The sequence below is a fragment of the Crocodylus siamensis genome, chromosome 10 (assembly GCF_052110815.1).
Source record: "Crocodylus siamensis isolate JL-2025a chromosome 10, ASM5211081v1, whole genome shotgun sequence".
Classification (NCBI taxonomy): Eukaryota; Metazoa; Chordata; order Crocodylia; family Crocodylidae; genus Crocodylus; species Crocodylus siamensis.
In genome coordinates, this window is record NC_143404.1 from 27342160 (window position 1) to 27367321 (window position 25162).

The window sequence follows — 25162 nt, forward strand, 5'->3', positions numbered from 1 at the left end:
TGTGGTGAATTGTGCACATGCATTAAGAACTTCAGGCACTTGTAAGTCTGGCAGAATTTTAGATATTTAATAATGATCATCTCTGGTCTTTCATAGAACCACAAAACCCTATCTATTTTTTAACTCCCAGTTTGTTTTCGCTACCGAAATAGCAGTGAAAGCCTCTAAGATAAGATATTTTAGATACCTCCTAATCCTTCTCGCTATTTTTTCAGCGTATAAATTGTTCAAGATTCAAACTTGAGCTTGCCTCTAAGAACTGTCTATTTCAACATCTCAAACAGTCCTCAGCAGAGATTAAAAGGAATAATTTGTTGTTCTGTACATCATCAGTTTTGTCTCTAACATAGTTGTTTTTCCTCAGGCTTTCACAACCCAGAACCCATAGATAACAAAGAGGGTGTCATGCTTTTGGGTGATGTCTACACAACTTTTTTTCATACTTTCCCTGTTTTTGAGGCCACCTACATTTACATCTGCAGCTGTAGCCAGCTGCCGCTCCACACTTCATGTTCATGAAGGTAGCAAGTAGGTTTCACCCCTCTCCATCCTAAATGTAGGATTGGGTATGAGAAATGATATTTAGACCATATATGGCTCAGTGAATAGCATAAATATTAGTAACATATTCAGCATTTTTAATTATCCATTCCTAGGGACTGTTTATGGTTATTGCTTATTACTGTAGGAATTTATAATCTAATATTTGTTATGCTTCTGAAATTTTTAGTCTTCACAGAAAGGAGAGGGGCATCAGTATTCTATGAGATAACACCATGTATAAAGATACTTTATGAAGTAGAAATTTTTGTTACGGTAACAATAAGTATACCACCTATCTAATGCAAGTAGATAAGGTGTGAGGGGATAGTACAGGAAGGAAGAGCAAAAGCTTTCACTGTGACATCTAAGGTCACACCAATAATAATAATAATAATGAGACAATCCATAGCCCTGTTTATAAATGTTGTCCAAAGCAAAAGCAAAACCTTGCTTAGAATTCAAAAGAATGTAAATATTCATTATGTAATTAATGCTGCTCAGTCACTCCTAGAAAAAAATCATGGAATTTTTTGTAGAGAGCTTAAGTACTTATTGATTGAGAACTTTTATAACTCTCAAAATGGAGGCATCCCCATATCTCTACAGGTATTTTAAATGAATTGAATTAATCATAGGCTTAAAAGTCTCCAGCGATCTTCGTTAACTTCCCTGGGTTTAATTAAAACATCTGTGCGCTTTTAATTTATCGATTCATCCAACTCATATGTCATGTTTTTAACACACCCCAGCATGCTCTGCATCATTTTTAACCCGATTTCCACTTAACTAAAGCAATTAAATTCACCCCGGATTAATTAAAGCATCCATACTTTAGTGCTTAAGTCAGCGTGTGCTGCTTTCCCCAAATGGTTTCTGAATGTCAGAGATTTGACACACCTGATGAGTTTTTTTGTCCTCCTGGAAATTCTTCTACGAATCCCTTTCGTGCTTGCTAATGTGCAGTTTGATAGAACAAGAATAGGGAGCTTGGCAAGCCTCAAGTTTTGGCAACATAACTAAGAACTTTTAGTTCATGGTTGTCATTAAGGACCACATATTTTGGGTACATACTTATTTAAGCATAGCCATATCTGATTCCATATCTGAACTACACAGCAAGCTCTGAGTAATTCTGGAACTTCTAGTATGTTTTTGTGTACTACGCATTTGTCTTGGAGAGTGACGTATTTATTAGAAAAGGACATTCTGGGCACTTGTGGCTCTTTTAAATGGGCTTAGCCTAAAATTGCCATTTTTAAGGTACATTAAGAGCACATGTCTACATGTGCATGCCCTTAGTGCACCTTACAAATGGCAATATAAGGTTCTGTGAGCCTTAAATTTAGGCACAAATAGCTAAGTCACATTAATGCACACGTAAACACACTAATGCACATTAATGTGGCGGCCGTCAGTGGATACAAACTGCATTAATGTGCGTCAGCATGTCTGCACATGTGCTAATGTAACTTAGCTATTCATGCCTAAATTTAATGCTCCTTAATGTGCATTAGCACGTCTATGTGTAGACATGTGCCTAAATCACCTTAATGTGCTGTAAGCAAAGGCACATTAAGTTTAGATGCATGTAAATACACATGTAAACACACCCTCTATGTAGCAAAGGCAAAATTGTGCATCTCTTGAAACTGTTGATGACAATCCTAAAATTGAAACAGCACTAAAAGTTATATTCCCATTCATTCTCGAGCCCCAAGTTATATTCCCTGCATTCATTTGTCATTGGAGCTCGGTCGGGTAAGTCTGTCACATATGAATGCTAACTCCTAAGCATGAATTAAAGCAACCTAAAAGCTGCTGTAAATTGCGCTGGTTTCCCACGCTCTGAAAACACCTTTACTGTTGTTAGCACAATGTTGAGCAAAAGGATAAGTGAATTAAGTCCCATTTTTCCTGATCATATCATTTTCACCAGCCAGAGGAAACAACTTCTCAAGGTTCTGGCATTCTGCAAAGCTTATTCTTTCAGTGGGATTTTGGGCTGTTGAGGCCTTTCGAAAATCAGCCCACTTATATCAAAGTAGGCTTAATTGGGTTCTAAGATGTTAGCCTCAGACAGCTACGTTTGCAATTTTGGTTCAATTCTAAATTATGTAAGACACTGCTGTATAGCTATGGAACTAAATTCAGCTCTCACTTTAAAAAGTACAGCTTTATTAACTAAATTTGCACCTGTTTCCATTAGAGTATAGCTCCTTGCCTAGGGTATATTTATAAATAATTATAATAAACTGGCATATGCAATTGAAATGCAATACCTTGGCAATTACAGTAAATGCTCAGGACCCAGCATAGTAGAATGTAATGTAACTATAATGTTCTTCAGATCTATGGAACAGGATGTTGTAGCGTAGGTAACCTGTTACTTACAGATCTTTCCAACAATTGGACTTTATTTCCAATCCAGTTTGAAGCAGATTATGAAATGTGTTTGGTGATTTTAACTTAGTCTCTAGTGAGCTGTAATCCATCTCTCTCAAACACATGCAAAACTATGCATAATATCTCAGCAGTAGCAGCTTAATCTCTGCTAAAAGGAAGTCCTGGGTTGAGTTATTACAGAGACTGAATTAATTATCCTCAAGAGGAAGTGTTCCCAGAAGGTCAGCTTTGAGATCATTGGTAAGAAGTTCAAACCACATCTGTCTCCACTATAACTCACAGTGGTCAGTAAAATATTAAAGAACTTTATTTCTAATGTGCCAGTTTTGTACTTAATGATTCATATAAAAAGGAATCTGTACAGCTTTGTCTAAGAACAAAGAGAAAATTGAGTTTGGCTAAAGGTACGTAATGCTTAAATGCATATAAAATACTAGCTACATACTGCAAGGTATAAAAAAGGATTTTTGTCCATCTCTAAATTACAGTTGTGAGTTTTGTCCTCTATACATGTTAAAGAAATATAGAGGATTTTCAGAATTTTATAAAAGTACCTTGTTCATGCTGGGCTGTTTTCCTGTCTTCAAAATCAATTAATTGTTCTGAATATTATCTCAGCCAAGTGAAATATCCTCACACTGTCTCTGTTGTCGAGACACTGAATCTGTGCCCTCATGCTGAGATGTCACTCCATTCAGGTCCATCTAGTTTGCCTAAGGAGATGGATCTAGCCTACCAGAGATGAACTCCTCCCCATGCTTCATAGCCCTGGGCTCTCTTGGGCTAATGATAATGGGATGAAGTTGTGTCTTTTAATCCTAGGCTTACAAAATGTGGAGTTCTTTTTAGTAGGTAGGTTCAACTGTGTCAATCTATCTGTGCTTACTTTGAATTTTATGACATAGATTAATTCAAATGTTCAAAGTTAAATTTATATAAAGTATATGTCCTTGTATGTGTGTGTGAATATATATGTGTGTGTGTTTGTATATTGATAATATATGTGTATGCAAAATGGTATTGGATCAAAGATAGAGATAGAGAAGGCAACAACGAAAAACCAAACAGAGACATAGAAATACCAATAGCAAAAAAAAACCTTAGGGGAAACTAGGAAAGAGAGAGAGTTATTGGGCCAAGTGTTATCTATAACATGGCATAGACATTTTCGGCAAAGAAACTAGCTTCTGCTACTTGATTTCTGGTATTTGGAGAAGCAACACTCAGTAAATAAGCAGGTGTGCATAAGAGATACCCAACTCCATCACTGGTTTCTTTTCCAAACTGAAGTAACCTGCAAACCCCCAATGATAGATAACTGTTCAAGTAAAAAAATATTTCACTTCAAAAAATATCTGAAAATTTTTGCAGATTCAAACACCTAGCATTGCAGTCCTTTTGTCTGGAGTCAGTGGAACAGCTCAAGTGAATGAGGGCTGGTCCCACGTATGTGATGAAGAAATGGGTGGAATAGTATTATGTCCACATTTTTTTCACAGCAAATCTGATAATTTGGTTCCTCTGAATGGTTCAAGTTAAGGTGGAAGTAAAAGCAAGAGCAAAGTAAGAATGGATCTTGAGCAGCAATATTCTGATAGCTTTGAATAAACATGATGTTCCCACTTAATATCAAACAGAGTAATGTACCCTCTTCCCTTCCCAAGACCCTCTCTGTCTGTCATCCACATTTTCTCCTTATCTGTGTCTGGTAACCAGCTTCCCAGTCTTTGGCAGACACTACAGTTCATATAGGACTCAATTTATGTGGTGGACTTAGGCACCTATGTGCTTCTCTAGGAGCCTAAATACAATATTTCTTTGTTTCTAACATTCACAAAACATGCGCCTAAACTCCCTAGGTGTATACATTTCCATTGCTGTGCATACACACAACCTACCAACTTTTGAGGGCATTAAACTTCTCAGTGTTTTGTATTGCAGACCATCAAGTTCCAGAAAATAGGCATCCACCTATCACTCTTGTAGGGCCTGCTCTAGAACATCTCTAACTATTTTAAGAAATTAGATGAGCATACCTCCTTTTCCAGTAGTCCAGTGGTTAGAGCATTCACCTGTTAGAAGAGACCCACATTTAAATCCTTTCTCCGCCTAAGAGGAACTAAAAATCTCTCAAGAGGGAGCCCTCATCCGGAGGATATAGGTCAGCATGGAGTATAGTGCTTGGTCCCTTTTACTGGATTTGTTCCATTGTGTATAAAATATTAATTGTAGCAAGGAACTGAGTTTTCCCTTTTTCCTGGTAAGTGCCTTAATTAATGTTATAGAATCATTCTTAGACTTTTTCCCTGTGGCTCAATTATTATGTAATTATTCTAAAGAAAGTGGAATGGTTGCAACAAGGGGGACTGAGACACCAAAATAGCCTGATGGTTTAGGCATTACTATGGGAGATGTGGGTTCATATCCTATTAGGCAGATGTGATCCAAGGTGTCTCGTATCCCAAGTGAATGCTCTTATCACTGAACTGTTGGTAAAAAGTGGCGGGGGGGAGGGGTTGCCATCTTTTACATCATCACCTTCTCTAGCTTTCTTTGAAAGGACTGGTTCCGCCTTAGCATTTGAAGGAAAAGGCTCTCATACCTTCCTCTAGGTTGTGGTTGTACACCCTGAATGGGATAGGCACTCCATGCAAAGAACAAGGTTTCAAACTTACCTCTCCACTATAAATCTCATCCCTAGGTACCTAACTCTTCCTACACATTATTTAGGAGCTCATGATTCAAGACTCAAATTCCACCAGACAGCAGGGTTCCCAAGTGAAAGTAGATTATGATATCCATTTGTGGTGTTCCTTCTCAGGCTTTTCTTTGGTGGCAGGGTGTGAACACTGCAGATGAAGGTTCTAGTAATCACTTTGCCCAAGGTGCTGGTATAAGAATATTAAAGTTACAAAGTAAAATGGTGAAATTTTAGTGAGAAAAGTTGCCTAGATCATTCAAAAATGCTGTGCAAGAAAAAAAAAGGCCATACCAGTGAGGCATAACAGCATGTGATTGGACTGCCTTGGAACACATCAATACTCTGCTATCACATCCGTGAAAATCAAAAGTTAGTGGGCATACGCAATTAATGTGCACATAAACTTCAGGGCTTATTGCTCCAGAGGTTTTTGCTCCCGGGTGTGCTGTTTCAACATGTGCCCATGAGCAAAAAACTCTTCTGTATATTGCTCCTGAATTTATTCGTGCACAGCACATTGAGTCCAGTTGGAGCAGCCCTGCAGAGGGACTGGCTGAAGCATGAGAGTGCTTCACTGTGGGTCTAGCCAGCAGGCAGCCACTCACACTGAAGCATCCTTGTGCCCCAGCCAGCCAGGGCAGTATCTACACATGCACTACTACACATGAAAAAACTCCAGAACAGGCTAATACTTGTATTTACAAGTTCTAGCCTGCTCCAGAGTTTACTAGTTTTGCGTGCCCCAATAGGGGTGCACGTGTAGATCTGGAGACATTTACTGTGGAGCTAATTAGGTAGCTCCGCAGTAAATGTCTCATGTAGATGCACCCAGTTCATGTAAAACTAATGTGATGTCAGAATCAAATCCATTCATTTTGACTTGTTAATAGTGGCCATTCCAGACGTTTCCGTAGTCCCCATAGTTGTCAAGTTTGAGATAAATAGCATCTATAGCCTAAAAATATATATGTACTTATATATATGTAATCATATTTGAGTGATCAGAAGCTAAATTACTACACATTGACTGCATTTTCTGATAAATAAACATGGTTATATTTATCCAAAAGAAGGTTTAAAGTAACTTTTTAAAGCAATGTTGTAAGAGTACAAATATAAACCTGTGCATCATCTCTTTCTGTCACTCAATTATCCAGCTGCGTGCCCTGTTCTGTGTAGTGGTAATGGACAATACTCCAAAGGAACCTGTTTGTGCTACAGTGGCTGGAAAGGGCCAGAATGTGATGTACCCATCAGCCAGTGTATTGATCCCTCATGTGGAGGTCATGGAACTTGCGTTGAAGGGAATTGTGTCTGCTCTGTTGGCTACAAAGGAGAGAACTGTGAAGAAGGTAAATGTTACAGTACAAACTCTATGTATGCTTTGAGTGTATCTTCTGGGTTTACAGACCCAAAGGGTAGGGAGGGAAGGGGAAGGAATTCCATAATGTTGGAGTTTAAATCTGCTCTAGCAGACAGTACACAGGTGGGCATTTCATATATGGAGTCCATTCAGTTTTACTGCTCTGGGAAACTTCAAATTGTATTTTGATCTGCTGTGTAGTTAATATTGTAGTTATTCTGCAGTGGTTGAAATGTCCCTTAGAATTGTCTGCTACAAGTAAATCTGAGAGATTTTTTTGAAGAATCAAGATAATTCTTTTCCTTTTTTATGGATTATATTTATTGAACATTTTTAATGTAAACTGGAGAACAAAATGAAAGGTGGTTTACAAAATGGCATAACTGAAACCCACAAAAGGCAAATGCTTCAGTCACTATTAATACAGAAAGAGAAGAGCCAGGTTTGGAAGACTATAGATATCCACGCTACTTAGAGACATCATGTAGGGTAAATTACTCTTGTTAAACACAATCACATGGAATTAAAGAAAAGTAGATGGTACACAGAAATGGTAGCAATTTAACAAATGCTAAAAAGCTCTTTATATTGAAAATTTAAGTAGTCATTTTTTGTGTATATAAAAAATGAGAGTATTTAACAAAATGATCTGACCAAATATGGTCATAGATAGAATTCCACAATGGTTTTGTTCACGATTACTTTTGCAAAAGGTGCCACAACATAAATCAGAGAGCTGCCTCTTTTATTTTAAGTGTAATTGTATTGTTTTATAAGGAAAATTAGCTCAGGAGAATTGCCAAAATTCTGAAGTCCTCTGCTCATCCTGAGAGCCTGTCAGTTTTAGTTCAGGCTACTCCATGTGACCGGCCAGTGTTTATCACCTCTGACCTAAAAAGGGGAGCATTTCTTTAGTTGAGATAATAGGTCTGTGACCAAGCTCATTCAAACCTTGGCTCCGTACTGAATATTCTAATTGATGCAGGAGTCTGTCTGCTAGGAATTAGGCAGAGTGCACCTGTTCATCTAATAGCCTAGTAAACAGCTCTCTGTCACCAGAAAACATAGGCAGAGATAATTAAGGCTTTCCCAGATAACACAAGTATGTCTCAGTCCTGTTGTTGGGAGACCAGTGTTTTGGCTATGGGTAGCAATTAACCCTTACAGACTGGATCCATAAATCTGTATGGGATTTTTGTCAGTGCTACAGAGGCTGCTACCATTGGACTAATTACAGTCAACCATTATAAAGTGCATTTTTATCAGCTTCTCCCAGAAAATGGCTTTTAACCCCAGATGCATTAAAGAGTTCGTTCAAAACCCACTAAAGTAAATGATGTTATTTCTATTCATTTCAGAGGCCTTTACATCAGATTTATTCTGTAACGCCCTTCCTCCCTCCCAGTAAAGGTAATTCACAGTTCATCTAGCAGTGGAAGATTGAAGGAGATGCTCAAACATTATATAATATGGTGCCTACCATTCTCATGTAAGGGTAAAAATTAGAAGGCAGAGATGGAAAGGAATGGTTCTAGCACTTCTTTCAACATCCACACCAGGTCCCATGAATCCAAGAATTAACTTTTAGAACAAAATCTACTCTTTTGTCTGGTCCTGTTTAGTTAATATGAAGGTTAGTCATATTTAAGGTTAGTCATGAGATTCCACCTTGTTGATTAAATATTATGAGTAAATTTCAAAGAAGATATTATTAGGAAACCTTTCCTGATAGGTAAATTTAAGCTTTCTTTCTTTCATTTTATTCCATTAATTCCACCTAGGAGCACATGAAGCAGTCCCTCTCCTTCCCTGGTTATTATACCATTCAAATACTTATAAACATTTCACTGTCTTTAGTCGTCATTTAGTAAGGCTATACATATTCATTACCTTGTGTCTGTCCTCATAAGTCAGTCTCTCCTGACAGTCACTCCTGTTTCTTCAGATCCCCTGCAATTTCTTGGCATCTTTCTGGTGTTAAGTTTTCCAGAGCTGAATGCAGTATCCTAAGTGCTGTTTCACCTGGATATAAATTGTAGTTTTTAGGAATTCTATGAATATTAATTAAATTCTATGCCTATTAGACACTGTAACCCCCTAAAACATCATTATAAGAAATAACAGCAGGGTGCTAGTTCCACTATGATTAAGATAAACCTAGTTTGCTTGATTACTCAGAATAATCATGTGTCTTGAAAATTGCTGTGTAGTGTGTGTTATGCAGTGTGGGCTTAGCAGTCCAAATTCCATGACATTAAAATTTTACAGTCCTTACAACTGAATGGAGAGCAGAAGTGTTAGCTGAGCCACTCAGCAGGGAGATATTCCCAGGAAGTGCCCTTTTCTCCCTAACATGTGTTACCACAGAAAAGAAGGCAAATTCAGTATCCAAGAAGTTTATTAAGGCAGAGATAAGGTTCAACAGAAGTGCAGCATTCCCTTCCAGAACAGAATATGCTTATACTTAAAATTCTGACAACCAAGAAATACAGTTAAGCCCTGTCTTGAAATCCTTATGGTGCCTTTTGTGAATGCTAGCCCATCCTGCTTTAGCAAACATCATGGCACACTATCCCTCTAGATGACAGGAAGTGCTGTAGGAACAGAGTATGTGAGTGAGCACAAGAGGAGAAACGAGCAGGCTGTGGTATCATCACAAAGACAAAGGTGCATTAGGCCAGGCTTAATGAACTTAAGCAGGCTATACTTAGTCTGTTTCCCAACATTTTATGTACAAGCCACCTTTGATTAGCTAGTGTTACTACACTTGACTCTCTGAAATATCTACCTACTTTTATCTCTGTTGTAACAGAACAATGTCATGTACACTGCCAAACCAGTAAGAGCTTCCATGGTGTCGTGCTGTCTCTACATGCACAATTTATCTAATTCTTTAGGGGAAAAAGAGGTGTATTATCCGTTGGCATGCAAAAACACCGCTTCTCAAATTACAATGTGAGCTGTGACAACCTTCTTCAAGTATTCCCTGATCCAGCCACCAAAGTTGTATGTAACAGTGGGGACATCTACACAAGATGCTGACTGCACAGTAGCCTGAGCAGTAGTGTTGTATGGGAAAAACCATGCTGAGGCACTACTCCACAGTAGTATTAGGCCACTGTGCAGTAGCATCACTTAAAAGGCATTCACCAGCACTACTGCACAGTAACTCCAGTTAGCTCATTTAGTTAGCACTCGCTTATAAAAGTACTAACTGAAAGCACAGTAACCACAGAGTAGTAGTGTCTTGTGTAGACATGCCCAGTGAAGGGCAACTGGATACTGTGAAGGGAAACGAATTAATACAATTCTGAGACAGAATGTATCACATAAAGTAGCACCTTTTCTTCTTGTCTGCTTTTTGTAGGGAATCCATAGCTGAAACTTATTTATAATGTATCTCCAGTTGCTAACCAGAGGGTCGGAGTAAAGGTTGTAGGGCAGGTCTTACAGGAGCATTAACTCCTTTTGTCTTGGTTTTCAGAGATTTAAATAGCAGTTACATTCAATATTCTGGGAGGATATGAGGCTTCCCTTACCCCTGCATTAATGAAGTTTTTGGCTTTAGTCAATTTTTAAGGTAGGAAGAAGGATTTAGATGATTTAATCATTGGTGCTTGAAAAGATAAGGTTTTTAGAAGATAGATGGATTGCAGAAAGCAAGCCGTATTAACTCTGAACTTAGAAAAGGCCAGTAACATGACAAGAAAGGTTAAAATAACCTTTTGCATACTTCATTTGGCAAAAAAAATTCATAGCAATGACATTGCTACTTCAAAATCTCTTCTCTTTTGTAAATATTTTGCACACTAATTCAGGAGCTACTGAATAAAAGGTGGAATATGAAGTGGTTTCTCAACAGATTTAAGTGATCATCCAGTCTTATTTAAATTTTCTGAATGAATTAACAACACAACAAAACAAGTAAACATATCTGAATTTATATTATAGTATGAAATCTCTATTGATTTGTACTTCCCAAAAGAATGGGTCAGGTTGATTCATATGCTATTCTTCCAGTAGGAAATGGAATTAGAAGCTATGGGTCAGCATATTTTCACCAGTTAGTTTTTTATTTCTGATATTCATCATGGTCATACCGTTCAAACAATTTACCTGAAATGGCAGTGGCACCAAAATCGATATTTGTGATTCACAATTTTTGCTGCATAAACACAGTTGCTCTATTAACAGATTTGCACATGAAAATAAAATGGCATATTTGTCAGATTTCATTCAATGTGGTTTGGAGGGAGACACGTGAAATTGACAAATTAGGTTAAGTTAACAGTGTTTTTCTTGTCAGTTTCATGGTCGAGTCATTTTTCAATGACATTTAACTTCATAAGTGTAATTCATGGTTCTTTGGGGGGTTTATAGTACATATTATTCGGAAAACTCCTTGACCTCCTTTTTTGTCCTTAGGGATACAAATTGCATTCACTACCCTTTTTGTCAAATCTACAGAGGGCCCAACATTAAATGAGTTCTAATGATCTGAGCTGCCAAGGGGCTGTGGGTTCTAAGTCTCATATACTTAACTGCTAAAGCATATTGTCCTTTGTTTAAACACTACAGAAGCTCCTTATAAAATACCATTGTAACCCCTATTAAAGATTTGGGGCAAGAACATCTGCTGCTGTAAATGTGAGCTCTGTCGAAGTTAACCATTTTATGCTAGTATATGGCAGTTTAGGATCCGTCCCAAGATACCAACCCTAAAAATATTGTTTATAAATTAAACTAAATTTGAATCCATAACTCCTTTTGAAGTCTGAAAGCTATTACTTAATCACTTGATAGAATTAAATAATTGTAAAATATATTTACCTAGAACAATAGGCAGAAGGTTTAGCAAACATTATTCTATAAAATAAGTGGGGTGGCGGGGGGGTTGATGACAGGCTTGTTCAGTGATAATAAATCTCAGCTGCTTTCCCTCTGCCTATATACCATAATTCAGGGTAGTGGAAAGGTACTAATTTATCTGGAAGAGGGATGTGTTTTTCATTCTTTCTACATTGCATTTATTATTGCTTCCATTTTTAAGGGGTTGTGATACTTGCCTGAAAGCTCCCCCATGGGAGTGCAAAATGGGGCGTGCAAAATGAGGCATATTCAATTTGGATTCAGCCCAAATTGGGGACAGTGATTCAATTAATTGATTCAGATCACTGTCCCTGATTTAATTCAGCTGAATCTGAATCTGAAGAGTCAATGCTTACTCAAAGAATCAGCAATTTGGCCATAGACAGAGCTTTAAATGTTTTTTCTATGTACTTCAAGGTACCAGGCGTGACTCGTGAATGCTGCAATGCAGGGGCAGATGGAGCATCGCACAGGGGGCCCTCCACGTGCTCAACAGAAAACCTTGAATTGGGCTGGAAGTACTCCTGGTCCACTTCCAGGTCTGCTGGGGAGCATGCAGGGCCCCTACCCTGCACTTCCCCAGCTCAGCGATCAGCCACAGGGGGACCCCGTGTACCCCCCACAGACCCAGGAGGCACCAGTCTCCAAGATGGGGGGCATGGGCTAATCCCCATGCACTCCCTGGCAGACCCAGAAGTGGACCAGAAGTGCTTCTGCTCCACTTCCAGGTCTGCTACCAAGCGTACTAGGGACCCCTCCTGCACTCCTGTTGGATGCTCCATTCACCCCAGCATTACAGCATTCATGAGTCACATCTGGTACCTTAAGGTACATAGAAAAAACATTTAAAGCTCTGTCTACGTCCGAATTGCCGAATCGTTCCAACTCTCTCTGAATTGATTCAGAGGGTTCCAATTCAATTCATAGAGATTAAAGTGTTTCCTGATTCAGATTCAGAGATTTGGCCACCAGATTGGGCCGAATCTCTGCTGAATCGAATTAGGGACCAAAGCTTCACACAGCCCTAGTCTTTACCAGTGCTTTATGAGATTAGAAAAATACATTTAAAGTAATGAGTTTGTACCCTTTAAAAAAATAGTGTTGGGATTTACCATTTCAAATTTTATTTTAAGTGTTATAAAGATGAAATAATATAAAATAAGACAGAAAATAATATAAAATAAGACAGAACCTTAATCTGCATCCCAAATGCAAAATAAAGTGAATTTTTTTTAATTAGTTACAGTAAAAAGTAAGTTAGTGGCTGGTTGTATTTTGCTTTGTTTCAGTATACTTGCTTACATATATCTCTGTATTTGCTGGATTCAGAAAAAATACCAATAAGGATAAGACCATCTTGTCATTTGAAAGTATTTGAGAGTCTGCCAGAAAACTGAAAATTCCAAAAAGGGAATATGTTCACCAGAAATATCCACCTTATTTCATAACCCAAAATATGTCAGTAACTTTAAATAAACTTCTGAACTTTGGGAGGTTTCTTCTGACCAAGACTACTAAATTATTTTCTTTTCCCTGTAGTTAGTAATATACAAAATTTCCAGAATTAACTGGATAAAAAATCCTGTCAGTGCTATCACATTATAGTAAGCAATCTTGCCAAAGATACCATGGTCATTTATTTCTATAGGAAATAAATCTGAATTAAAGTCAGACCTATTTCATAATTCCTATTTTGTCTTCTTTATTATGTGTCTGCTTCAATCTTGTTTGTCATATCTGATTTATATACTACTTCTAAATGTTCGATAACTTCATAATGCATTTGATATGAATCTGTGTTTAGGGGAGCAGCCAAAATTTGAAAGTAAAGTATTGTTCATATAAGGTTCACTGAAACGCTCTTCCTTAATTCAGAAGGGCCATCTTTGGGAAAGATGAGAGATAAATCACTTTCATTATACACTCCAAACTTCTTACAGCCTCAAGAGTGAACGCCAATCATTCTTAGTTCTTCAGCTGTGCACTAATGTACGCTAGTCATGAGATGAATTTATTTTACTTAGGACATCACTTTGACCTTGATCCTCACTTCTGCAGTGAAACGCTGTTTATAAAACCTCCAGGTTGACATTTTACAATAGAGTGCAGCTCACTTAAACAAATACTCGCTGTAAAGTAAAAACCTTGAAACTAAAATGTCACTTCTGATACAGCTGGCACACTCCATCACTCAGTGAGATCCAAGATGGCAACTCATCCCACACGGATGGTTTTCCGCCATTTACAAAAAAGAATATTTTAAATAACTTTGTTTTCTTTTTTTTTTTGGTTTGAGAAATAGTTGAAGCAGTAGCTATCACTGTTAAGAGAAGGAATGTGGTCTAGTGGTTAGAACAGATTTCAGAAAACTGGAACTCCTGTTCTAATCATAGATCAGCCACTGACTGCCTATGAATAAAATGTTCTAAGGTGCCTGCCTGACTTAGGAGTCTCAGTGAAGCTTAGGTTATAAAGCCTCTATTTTACTTTTAAAAATCAGACTTGTCCTCCAAAGTCATACGGGTGTTTTTGAAAATTTTAACTTATGGGTATTTGACTCAGTAAATCTGTACTTCCATTTTCCTTCACTTAGTAAAATGGATACAGTACAGATATTACTCTATTATAATTGTATTGTATATGCAGGATATATGTAGACATATCTATAATATTGCTATCTATTACATTATATGTTTGATTGTATTATAATGTGTTATATACTAACGATAGTAATATTCCTAACAACTAGTTTTGGTAAATTATTTTGAAATCCTCTGAAGAAAGGTATTTTGGATCCATGTAAAGTATTATACTTACTCAATTTCTATTTAGCTTTGAATTGTATTAATTATTTTGAAACTTCAGTTTAATTCAACAGAAGTATGCCCTGAATATGGACCTCTAGATTTAAAATATTATTTTCACTGTTATTTTAATGCACTCATTCTTTTATTCTTCCAAAGTCAGGTTAAGATGCATCTTTTCTGTTTTATCTTTTTCATCTTCTGGCATTCATGTCCCAGCAGGTAGAATGGTATTTTTTGTACTCTCCAGTTCTTAGGATTGATTTGTACGTGGCTTAAAGAGCAACTGCAAGAGTTTGCTATAGGGTAGAATCCAGATTCTCCATAGGATGAGGTTCCTAAACCCTGTAAAAATGAGAGTTTGCAAACTGGTCAGGGGTATATATAGCCAGAGCAGGCAGCTGTGGGGGGACTGCTGAGGCACTCCAGCTATTTGCCACTTTTATTTCAAGGGCACTACTTCTCTGATCAACAGCGCAGGACTCCAACGGTGTGGAGAAGCAGTACTCTTTGAAATAAAAGCTGCAGCAATCAGCTGAGTGGCTCATTCTTAATTCAACAATCTATTGTGAATTAAGCAGGTTGCAAACCTCCCAGATATGAAAAATCTAAGTCCTACTCTACTTCGCAGTATAACAGTACTGTCCTTCATCTCAGCAATGTACACATCATAGAACACTGTTCTCTCAAGCCGTATCATCCAGATGGCATGCTGGGCGAACTGACCCTTTTCAAACAAAATGTATTTTGTTTTCTTTATTTAGTTGATTGTTTGGATCCAACCTGCTCCAATCATGGTGTCTGTGTGAATGGCGAATGTCTCTGTAGCCCAGGTTGGGGTGGCCTAACCTGTGAGCTTCCCAGAGCACAATGCCCAGACCAGTGTAGTGGGCATGGTACTTACCTCTCTGACACAGGCCTCTGTAGCTGTGATCCCAACTGGATGGGTCCTGACTGCTCTGTTGGTAAGAAAAATATTTCTGCCTGGATTTGTGGTAATCTTTCTTTCCCATTTACTGTATTGTTTAACATTCTGATGTCAAGGAAGAACCTAAAATACAAATAATTTACATGAAATATAAATTGTTCTTTCAGTGTTTGGACAGTGAAGTCATTTACCATATTTATTTGAATATAAGAAGACTCTAACTATAAGACAACCCCCTAATAATTACATTCTGTACATAGAAAATTTATCCATTTGTTACAATTTTTCAGGGATAGAATCTAAGTACGGGAGAGCTTTCTTGTATTCCACCCACCCCACTGCTACAGCCCCTTGCCCTCTGCCTCATCCACTTCTTTCCCCTGAAGACTTCCTGATCCCCCTGCAACTTACACCTCCCTTAAAGGGGCCAGCGTTAGAGGGCCTGCAGGCTCTTGCTCCCCGCTCCTTGGGGGAAAACCTCATCTTATATTTGAGTAAATACAGTATATTGTACTCTAGTTATTATGGGTAAGTAGCTATTCCTTAAATATTACGTACTATAGCATTTTCAGTGCAGGGCTAGAAGCTTGGAATTAGGAAATGTAATGTTACTGTTCCCAGACTGAAACTTGTGTGGGTTGTGACAGTGTCTCTTTCTGTTAATGTAAGGCTTTGCATTAGTAGGCAATAACCTGTTAATATTTTCAAAACACTTTAGAGTTGGAAGGAACCTTGTATGTACTACTCATTCATAAAAAGTCATAGAACAGCAAAAAACCATTATAATGAAAATTCTTCTCTTCGGCAGTTCAAACAGAAAAAGAATCTAAGCAATTAGTTTCACATCAAGAGATATCTGTAGAGTAAATACAAAACATCCAGCTTGCCTAGTGATGCAATTAGCTGAATGTCCCTGGAACTTTGTACTCGTGACAACAGAGAAGTCAGGAAGATCAGCTTACAATTTGGATGAAACACTGAATAGTTTATTTGAAAAACAATAATTTAAAATATTTTATCTCCTGGAATTTTTCTTTTCACTTTTATTATAATATGAATTTTCAGATTAGAATTCTGAGAAATAGTACTTTGAACCTGTTCTTTGAAACCCTGGCTCCACTAATAGTTTCAGCAGCAGAGGAGCTTGCAGAAGATGGTGCGTCCCTATGGCTGGGAGCCCCTTTGTTCGACTAATGGCATGATGAGAATGAGCCCCAAAGTTATTACCATTTTTCTGGAATAACTTTGTGGCTTATTGCTTGTTTTATCATGCCATTAATTGATTGAATGTATAGCTGGGTCACAACTTAAGGCGTGATTAACCAGTTAATCATGCCTTAAGTGCAACGTGCAGATGAGGCCATAGAAATAGAATTATAGTCTTACCCGTAGAAATTATTTCATGCTAGGCCTGAAGCATGTGAATGGAGTTGTATGGGGAAACTCATTTGCACTGAACAAAGAAGTCAGCTTTGGACCTGTCAGTGCAGCATTCAGGTTGTGGAATTTGTTATTTTCTTTTAATAAAAACGGGTGGAGGGAGGCTGGTTTTGGTGGGAATATGAGCACGCTGGGCTGACAGCATATAGTTTACAGGAGCAAGGTGCCAATTTGTGTTACTTTTCATCTTAAGCTCCCACTGCTCCTTTGCCCAGTTCACAATGACAGTATTCAGCTGTAATCATCCTTTTATTTTTTTATCCTCCTAGAAGTGTGTTCTGTGGACTGTGGCACTCATGGTGTGTGTATTGGCGGAGCATGTCGTTGTGAAGAAGGATGGACAGGAGTGGCGTGTGACCAGCGTGTGTGCCATCCCCGCTGCACAGAGCATGGAACCTGTAAAGATGGGAAATGTGAATGCAGAGAGGGCTGGAATGGGGAGCACTGCACCATTGGTAGGCAAACGACAGGCACCGAAACAGGCACATATTGCTTTCTTTTCATAAATCGTAGAAACATAGTTACTATTGTGTATTGTAATAGGCTGTTCCTTTAAGGACCCTAGTGCTTCCAAATATCAGTTCTGCCTCTGAGAATCTAAGGTGGAATGCAGAGGAACTCTGGGAATCATTTAAAATCAACAGCAAACAGAGTCTGAAAAAAACCCAAATGCAAATGGACACTAATAAGTAAAGATGTAACAAATGGTCCATCAAGGTACCATCTGAGCCAAGCTTTTCAAACTTAACTAAACATTTCTTTGTGTGAATGGGATCCTTTTTAATTTCCTGGTCTGATGCTTCAGTGCTTTCCTGCTATTATACATCACATCCGAAACACATCACCACAATAACCACACAGAGCAGGGGTCAAGTTGAGGAGGAATAAGTGCTCCCATTGTTACAGAAATAGCTCCCTAGCATTTTCCCTTGTTGTGCTGTGACAGTGGGCATGGTGTTTGCATATAGATAGTCACAGCATGGGAGGGCCTAGTCAGTACTGCAGCCTGCTGATGTACCCTTTCCTAATAGCATGCTGCTCAGTACAGCATTGGCATCATGCAGAGTGCCGTGACTAACGCGATTGCATCTCAACTGTGATATGTCGGCCGGGGAAGTTCAAAAAGATTATACTCTCTCACACACACACACACACACACACACACACACACACACACACACACACACACACACACACACACACACACACACACACACTAAAGATACTATATCCTTTCAAATGAAAATGCTTTAAATATAAATTTTAAGAGAAATTCATTATTGCTAAATGCAATTCTTTATCTTTTCCTGCAAAGAATTAGGTAGCATACTGTATTGCTCAGACTCTTTTGAAAGGTAAGGCCATATTCACTATTTTTCCAGTGTATGGGCAAAAGGGAAGGAGAGTGAGTTTCTTACTGGGCTCGCCTCTGCTAAGAAATCTGAGTAAAAATGATCTGGAACAAAGGAATGTGTCTGCAAATTGAAAGGCTATGCACTTTGAAAGCAGCATGATTTTCTCTTAGAAGACAAATGTGTCCATTTTCCATTTCCCTGGGGCACATATTTTACTATCAAATATCCTTTTAAAAAGTAAAAATGGGTAAAAAAACATAGACAACATGATTTTAATTACCTTTAAAAAGTATTTTGTAAAACAGACAACAAAGAGGCAGTATATGAATTGAGATTTTATGGCAATCAGGGACCCTAATGGGACAGTCCTATTACCAGTGAATTGTTTCTTCGTAAGCTAAAACCCTGGTCAAAATTTTGCACCCCTTGAGTGGATTTTCTTTTAAGTTTCCCTTTGAATCTCTCTGGATGTGAAAATCTCCTGGGAAACTTACTGACTGGATACTAAAAATACACCTTTATAAATAAGTAATCTATACATTTTAGGGCATCTTCTTTGAAGTTGTGGTGCCACAAGCTTCTGATGCTGTATTTTAATATCACTTAAATCAAAGCTTTTGTGATTCAGCACTTTGTCACCAACGATGCTGCTGAGCGGTTTTTTTCACTTTTGTCCTCTGCACTTCTGCCCCGTCAGTACTTTCCTGCCAGGATAATCATGACATTTGATCACTGTGCTAATTAATTCCTGGACCTTTAAAACATCCAAACAATTGTCAACCCTGCCTTTTGTCTCCAATTGTGCAGTAATTGCTTATTCAAAAAAATGTTTTCCCCCTTGTGCTGAATTTGTTTGGCTTTGTAATCTTTTAAAATATATTCCTATGTTTAGATATAGCTGAAATGTCTAACATTAACTTTACTGTGCATACAAAAAGATGCCTTTCTTAGGTTGTTCAAGGAAGCTTTGTGCTTAGTGTTATTTTCTGTGCACTTATTAATCTCTCAAATTGTAAATAAGGTAGATGGCCTGTAAAGGGATATTTACCCTAGTTTTCAAAGGAATGAAATGCATACATTTCTTCCAAGAGAGAGGCGAAGATGTTTCTTCTGAGGAGAATAAGCTATTCTTGTGCTAGCTTTTTCTTGAAATGGCATGTTTGAACTTTTATGTGTGTCTATCTGTAGCAGAGATGGGACTAGGGCCCAATGTTCAGGTCTACAGCTGTAATTACCCCACATTTCAGTATAAATAATGAGCTATGTAGACAAATACATGGTCATTCTTATGAGTGGGTTGAAAAGGAATTCCATCTTTCTTTATCACTGGGCCTGAATATAATCGTGCTTGTACATACACAGCATATTGCTGCGGTGCAGTTGAATTCACCAGAGGGTAAGAGAACAGGATGCTCTTTCTTTTTTATTTCTAGTGTATGGCTAGCTTTTGGGGGCCAGGATGAACACTTATCAGTGAGTACAGCATAAAGGGCATAACTACTCCCAAAGAATTGCTGTTGCCAAAGAGAGACTGAAAGCTTAACATGAGAATAAGTTATCCAGGTCTTTGAGGTTTTACACACATTCACTTGGTCTTTGTCTGTTTCCTCTCTGCCTTGGCATTCAGTGAGAAATCTAGGAAACTGGCTTACTGCTGGTAATGGTATTCAGTGAATTTTTAGCTTAAAAAAGAGGATATTATGTCAGCAACCTGATTCAGAGAGTCAACACATAGAAAACCTTCCATCTGACATGTTTCAGCTCCTGTGTCTGCCCTCACTTTCCCATCCCCCTCCTCTGAAATAAACAGCAGTTTGAATTTTGAGTAGTCAAAATTAACTGCTTAGGGACAGCCATAGGCCAGGATTTCTTCTTCAGTAAATCTGAGAAAATTGTAAATTGCTCACAGATAGTTTGCAAACAGAAAAAGAAGGGAAATTCATTAAATGAATAATTTACTCTGAATACGCACCTGCCTCTAATGATTATGACCTTGATCCAAACCCCACTGAAGTTGATGAAAAGACTTCTCCGACTTTAATTGGGCTTCAGAGCAAGACCAATTAGGGCAAATGCTCTATTTTGTGGGGAAATGAGCAATTTGAAATATACCCGAATATTTTTTACTTTCCCTTGAGTTTCTTTAGGAACAGAACACTTTGGACTAATGTGGCGGAGGAAAGGTGATGGCTGTAGCAAGCTGGAGATATTCACACTCACTCAGAATATATTATTTTCTTTTACTTGATGCCAAATTATTCCTTTCCAGACATTTAGCCAAAACTAAATCATATTTTAAGTATACTGTGTGACATTTCAGTACTGACTGCTACAGCTAACATTCCCTCTGGCTAAATTCAACAAAAAGTGTTGTTTCTTACTCCATACTGCATTCTAACGAGGGAACTCTGAAAAGTCTCCAAGAATCATAGTGTTGGCTCATTGAAAAACATGTTTTGAATTCCAATAATCGTTTTCTGCTTGTAGCAGTAGAGATAAAGTATAAGAATAGAAGAGTACTAGTATAAAAGAAAAGCTATAGTCAGACTTTGATATGTCAATGGAGAGCAGAATAGCTGAAAAGAAAAAAAGTCACTGGTCCTACATAACTGATTCGTACAGCAAAGCAAAGCTCTGCATTCTACATCACTCTTCACTTTCCTACTTTAGTAGTTAGGAAGGCAGATAGTTTAGTCTGATGGCAATAATAAAGAAAATGAATCTTTTACCCAATCTAAAAAGATACATGTGCCCTGATGTGCTTAATAAGTGATTGCAATAGTGGATGAGGTTATAACTAAATAATAGGGGAAAATTTAGATAAGGACAAAGAAGTTAATGCAAAACTAATAAAACAGAGAAAGACTAGGTACAGCAGTAGCTAAATCTTGGACCAATTTTATGCCTGAATTTTATTATGAGAGATTTTCTTTCTTTGATATGTCTAAGCATTAACTGTTATTAAACCCTAATGTCCTAAAATAGATCAGCTAGTCAGAAATGAAACTTGAATTGCTATAACTGTTGCATATTACCAGGGTGCAGGGATTCATTTCTTTCCAAGGGGAACTTTGTAATGACAAAGAAAAGGAAATATAGCATGGACAGAAACCTTAAAAAATAGCCAGAAACATCACTTTGAAAATGTCATTCTTTTGCAAGCCATGTCTCAACAGAACTGAGTTTGAAATATTGGCTCCACTAAAGTTATTGGCAAAACTCCACTGACTTCAATGGAACCAGGATAAACACACTGAGTATTTATGAAGTCCAAGAATGGAAATTAATCAGACAATACGAATACAACAGCCTATGTTTTGTGCCATGAATAAGGTGACCTCTTTCCACAGGAGTGGAGGCACCAGTCTTCCTTTGGTAAGTCCTATTCCCTGAACATTTTTTTCAACTGCCTCTCCTGTTATTTTATATATAAACCCCTAGATAGAAGCTGGGCAACCCTTCTTTTTATGTATGGATACATAAGCAAAACATAGTGGCAGGCGACTGTGATTGGAGGTATTTGATAACATAGAAATGTTATTGTATATGATCAGTTATTACAGTTGGTCAACTTGAGTACTACAATTTTTGTTTCTTTTATTACTTTAGTACTGGTGAAGGGTGTCACCTTTCACAGCCCTGGCGACTGAGCCCCTCATTCATTTGTGCCTTGGCCATAAGTGCCAGATTTCTGACAGAGCCTACCCTGTGCCTCAGTTCTGTCTTGCAGAAGACACCATCTGAGGTGCCATCTCCTACACTGAGCACTTGACCTCTCTACTGAGAGTACCAATCAGTACATCAAGTTTCAAACATGGACCGTTTGTTTGACCTACGGTAATTTGTTTGTTTCAGCCACATATGATTACTTGGTGATGTAGACTTTGGTCCACAATGAGTTAAACTGAAAACTCCAAATCCTTCACACCCATCAAAAACAGTTACTTTCAGATACTTAACACCATGAACGAAATTTACACTCAAGTGGTAGAAGACTTGGGATCCCATCCTTGAAGCACAGACTTCTACCAGATATGAGGACCAGATAGGAAGTTTTAGTTTTGATTGAGATTTAGAGAGACTATTTGTGCAGGATATATTGGGAAGGTGCCCTTTGCAGCCTCTGGGCATATTCACTGGTTTCCCCAGAAGGGAGAGTACAACATATCATCAAACAGATTGCTACATACTTTTTTTTTTTCATTTTTCTAGCTACCAAGTCAATAATCAACAAAACCCTACCCAGTGCAGCTTTGTGTTGTATTCTGACACAGCGGGGTAGTTTTGTCCTGTTGGAATGCTCTTTGTGTCAAAGAATTTTTTCTTTTACTGATTTTCTTAAAGTAATTACAACAATAATGATACAAGGAAAGGCAATTTACAGGAGAGGTGGGAAGAAGTGTGTGAGAAAAGACAGTGGGAAAGCATCATTTATGACAAAGGAGAGCAATTTTGAGGGATCTGGCTGTATTAGCCTTTTTCAGATATATATTTCTAGCCATTTAAATTTAATCTATAACAGACAAAGATGCACAACATGTTAAAGCAAAATATAAGTTAATTTACTACATGGCACTAGTTTTCTTTAACAAAGATTGCAGGATCCCAGCATTGGTAGCAAGTTTCTTGCTAGGATGGACTTATTAGTGACATGGTATTATACTTCATTTTGAGTGTTACTAGATAGATTTCCTCATTGTTTTCTGTCTGTTTCAATACCAAACAGTAATAGTAATCAAACGAATTAAGTGGAGGTATTTTCACTGATTATTGCCATTCTGTGTAAATTTAATTTATATTTTAATTTTCTGAAAACCTAGATAGATTGAAATTGAAGAAGTTCCCATTGTAAAGTGTTGCAGCAGTTCTCCACCTTTTTGCCCAATAAGTAATACTCTCAAGACTGACATATTACTAATCCAGTATTTATTTTTAGTAAATCTCTATACAGAGCCATCACTTTTCCCTAAAACTCTATCAAGCTTCGTGAAAAGGAAAGGGCCTTTTCCAGGAATGTTTAAAACTGACACCAAAATACCAAGAAACCTGGGGATAGCAGACCTAACGGAGGAGTAGGAAAGCAATGGGTCAGGACTAAAATGTATCCAGGTTAAGCCCAAACTACGTATTGCAATAGGATGGCCTGAAATTTTTGCAAAGATTCTAATGCTTCGAGAGCAAAGAAACGCACATAGATTCATTGCACTTATTCTTGGAATCCTTTATTCTTGGAATTAAAATAGACATATTTTAATAGGAAGCATTTACTGTGGAGGCATCAGACTCCCTGGTAGGTAGAGCATCACAACTATAATATGTAAAAACTAAGGCAATGTAGCAATTCCTGTATTGGCTCAGACTCTTGGAGAGTCCAGGCCAGTATCTAGATCCTTCAGTAAAAGTGAAAGTAGCTTGTAAATGTGCACTTCTATACTTGCCCACCCACTGAGGAAGCATCTTCCCTGAATCCCTCTCATGCCCTTGAGCATGTGAGCTTTATAGGCCTCCCAAGCAATTTGTGCAACTCTGGATATCTTCATTCTCTCTGTAATTGTCCCACCTTTTCTGTAGCCTTCTAAACTCTTCACTTCAGGGATATCTTTTGGCTACTCATTCTTCAAGCTCTGTGATATATGGAAAAATAATTGTTACTTCCAACATCATGCTGAGCTGTTTCTGATCTACAAGTCTTTTCATGATCTCTGTATGAGAAACCAGGGTTTAATTTATTGTTTGTATGCCTTAAGCATAAGTAAAGTTTTTGGAACAGTTTCTCCAGTACTAGATTATCTAAATTCAATAACTCTGTCATAACTATTTCTTTATGTATTAGATGTATATTGTGTCCTTCCCAAAAGAGGCTTAGGGCCTCTAAGCAGGCTATCGTATTTCCTTCCAAGTTTACAACCAGGTATTTGTAGAATTTTCTCATGGGAACACAGGTTTCAGTATCAGGGAGTCTGAGAAACAGGTACTTTTCATATAAGTTACTTTTCATTGTACATCTCAAAGGTGCTTACGTGGGGGACAGCTGGAGATATTTCTTGGCTAAAAAGCAAGCTAAGTAAGCTAGGAAGAGTTCTTTGGTTATGTTCCTTATTGTGGGTTCCCTGTAAAGGTTTGGAACGTGCTGCTGAGCTATGTCAGGCCACTTATTTTTATTCTGTGTACAGGATATATTCTGAAATGGACCCTATTTCCTCCTTCATAAGCCAAAAAAAGATAATGAGTATATTTTCAGCCAGGCACCCTACATTTCATCCAGGATTTCAAAGAAGTACCCAACAGATACTTGTAAATAACCTCCCAGCCTACATCACGGTATTTCTTTCATTTGGAGGGGCTTCTATGCATTTTGTATTGATTTCTGGCCAATTTTTGAGCTTGCACAACCCCCTCCCCCCCCCGAAAAAAAAAAAGAAAAAGAAAAAGGAAAAAATTGATCAAGCCTGATCTAACTACCGAAAGAGCAAAACTGATTTTGCAGTTCTTCGGCATATTTGCAGCACTGAGCAACCCCTAATGTTCCAAAGATGTTGTTTCTATGTTATTTTGTACCCTGTGGTGTCAAGCACAGGTTTCAGCAAGTGAGTGAATTACATGGTATAGTTGGATATGAAATAACAAAGACATTAAGATGGTTGTGAGGGGTCATTGGTGACATCCAAATAGACTCTGCTATTTGGAATATATGTATTGTTTACTTGCAAAGAGTTATACATTGCAATAGTGCATTAATGAGAGTCCAAAGTGTAT

General features: G+C 37.9%; 1 protein-coding gene across 8 annotated transcripts in view; it reads left to right on the forward strand.

Annotated features, from left to right (window-relative positions):
- TENM2 (teneurin transmembrane protein 2) overlaps nucleotides 1-25162 on the forward strand; it is a 1200689-nt gene that overhangs the window by 1060447 nt on the left and 115080 nt on the right. For all 8 annotated transcript variants that reach the window (XM_090064279.1, XM_090064280.1, XM_090064278.1 and 5 more), the window contains 3 exons: nucleotides 6805-6999; nucleotides 15448-15648; nucleotides 17321-17506. In XM_090064279.1, the coding sequence (XP_089920405.1) occupies nucleotides 6805-6999; nucleotides 15448-15648; nucleotides 17321-17506 (582 nt within the window). The remainder of the gene's footprint in view (nucleotides 1-6804; nucleotides 7000-15447; nucleotides 15649-17320; nucleotides 17507-25162) is intronic.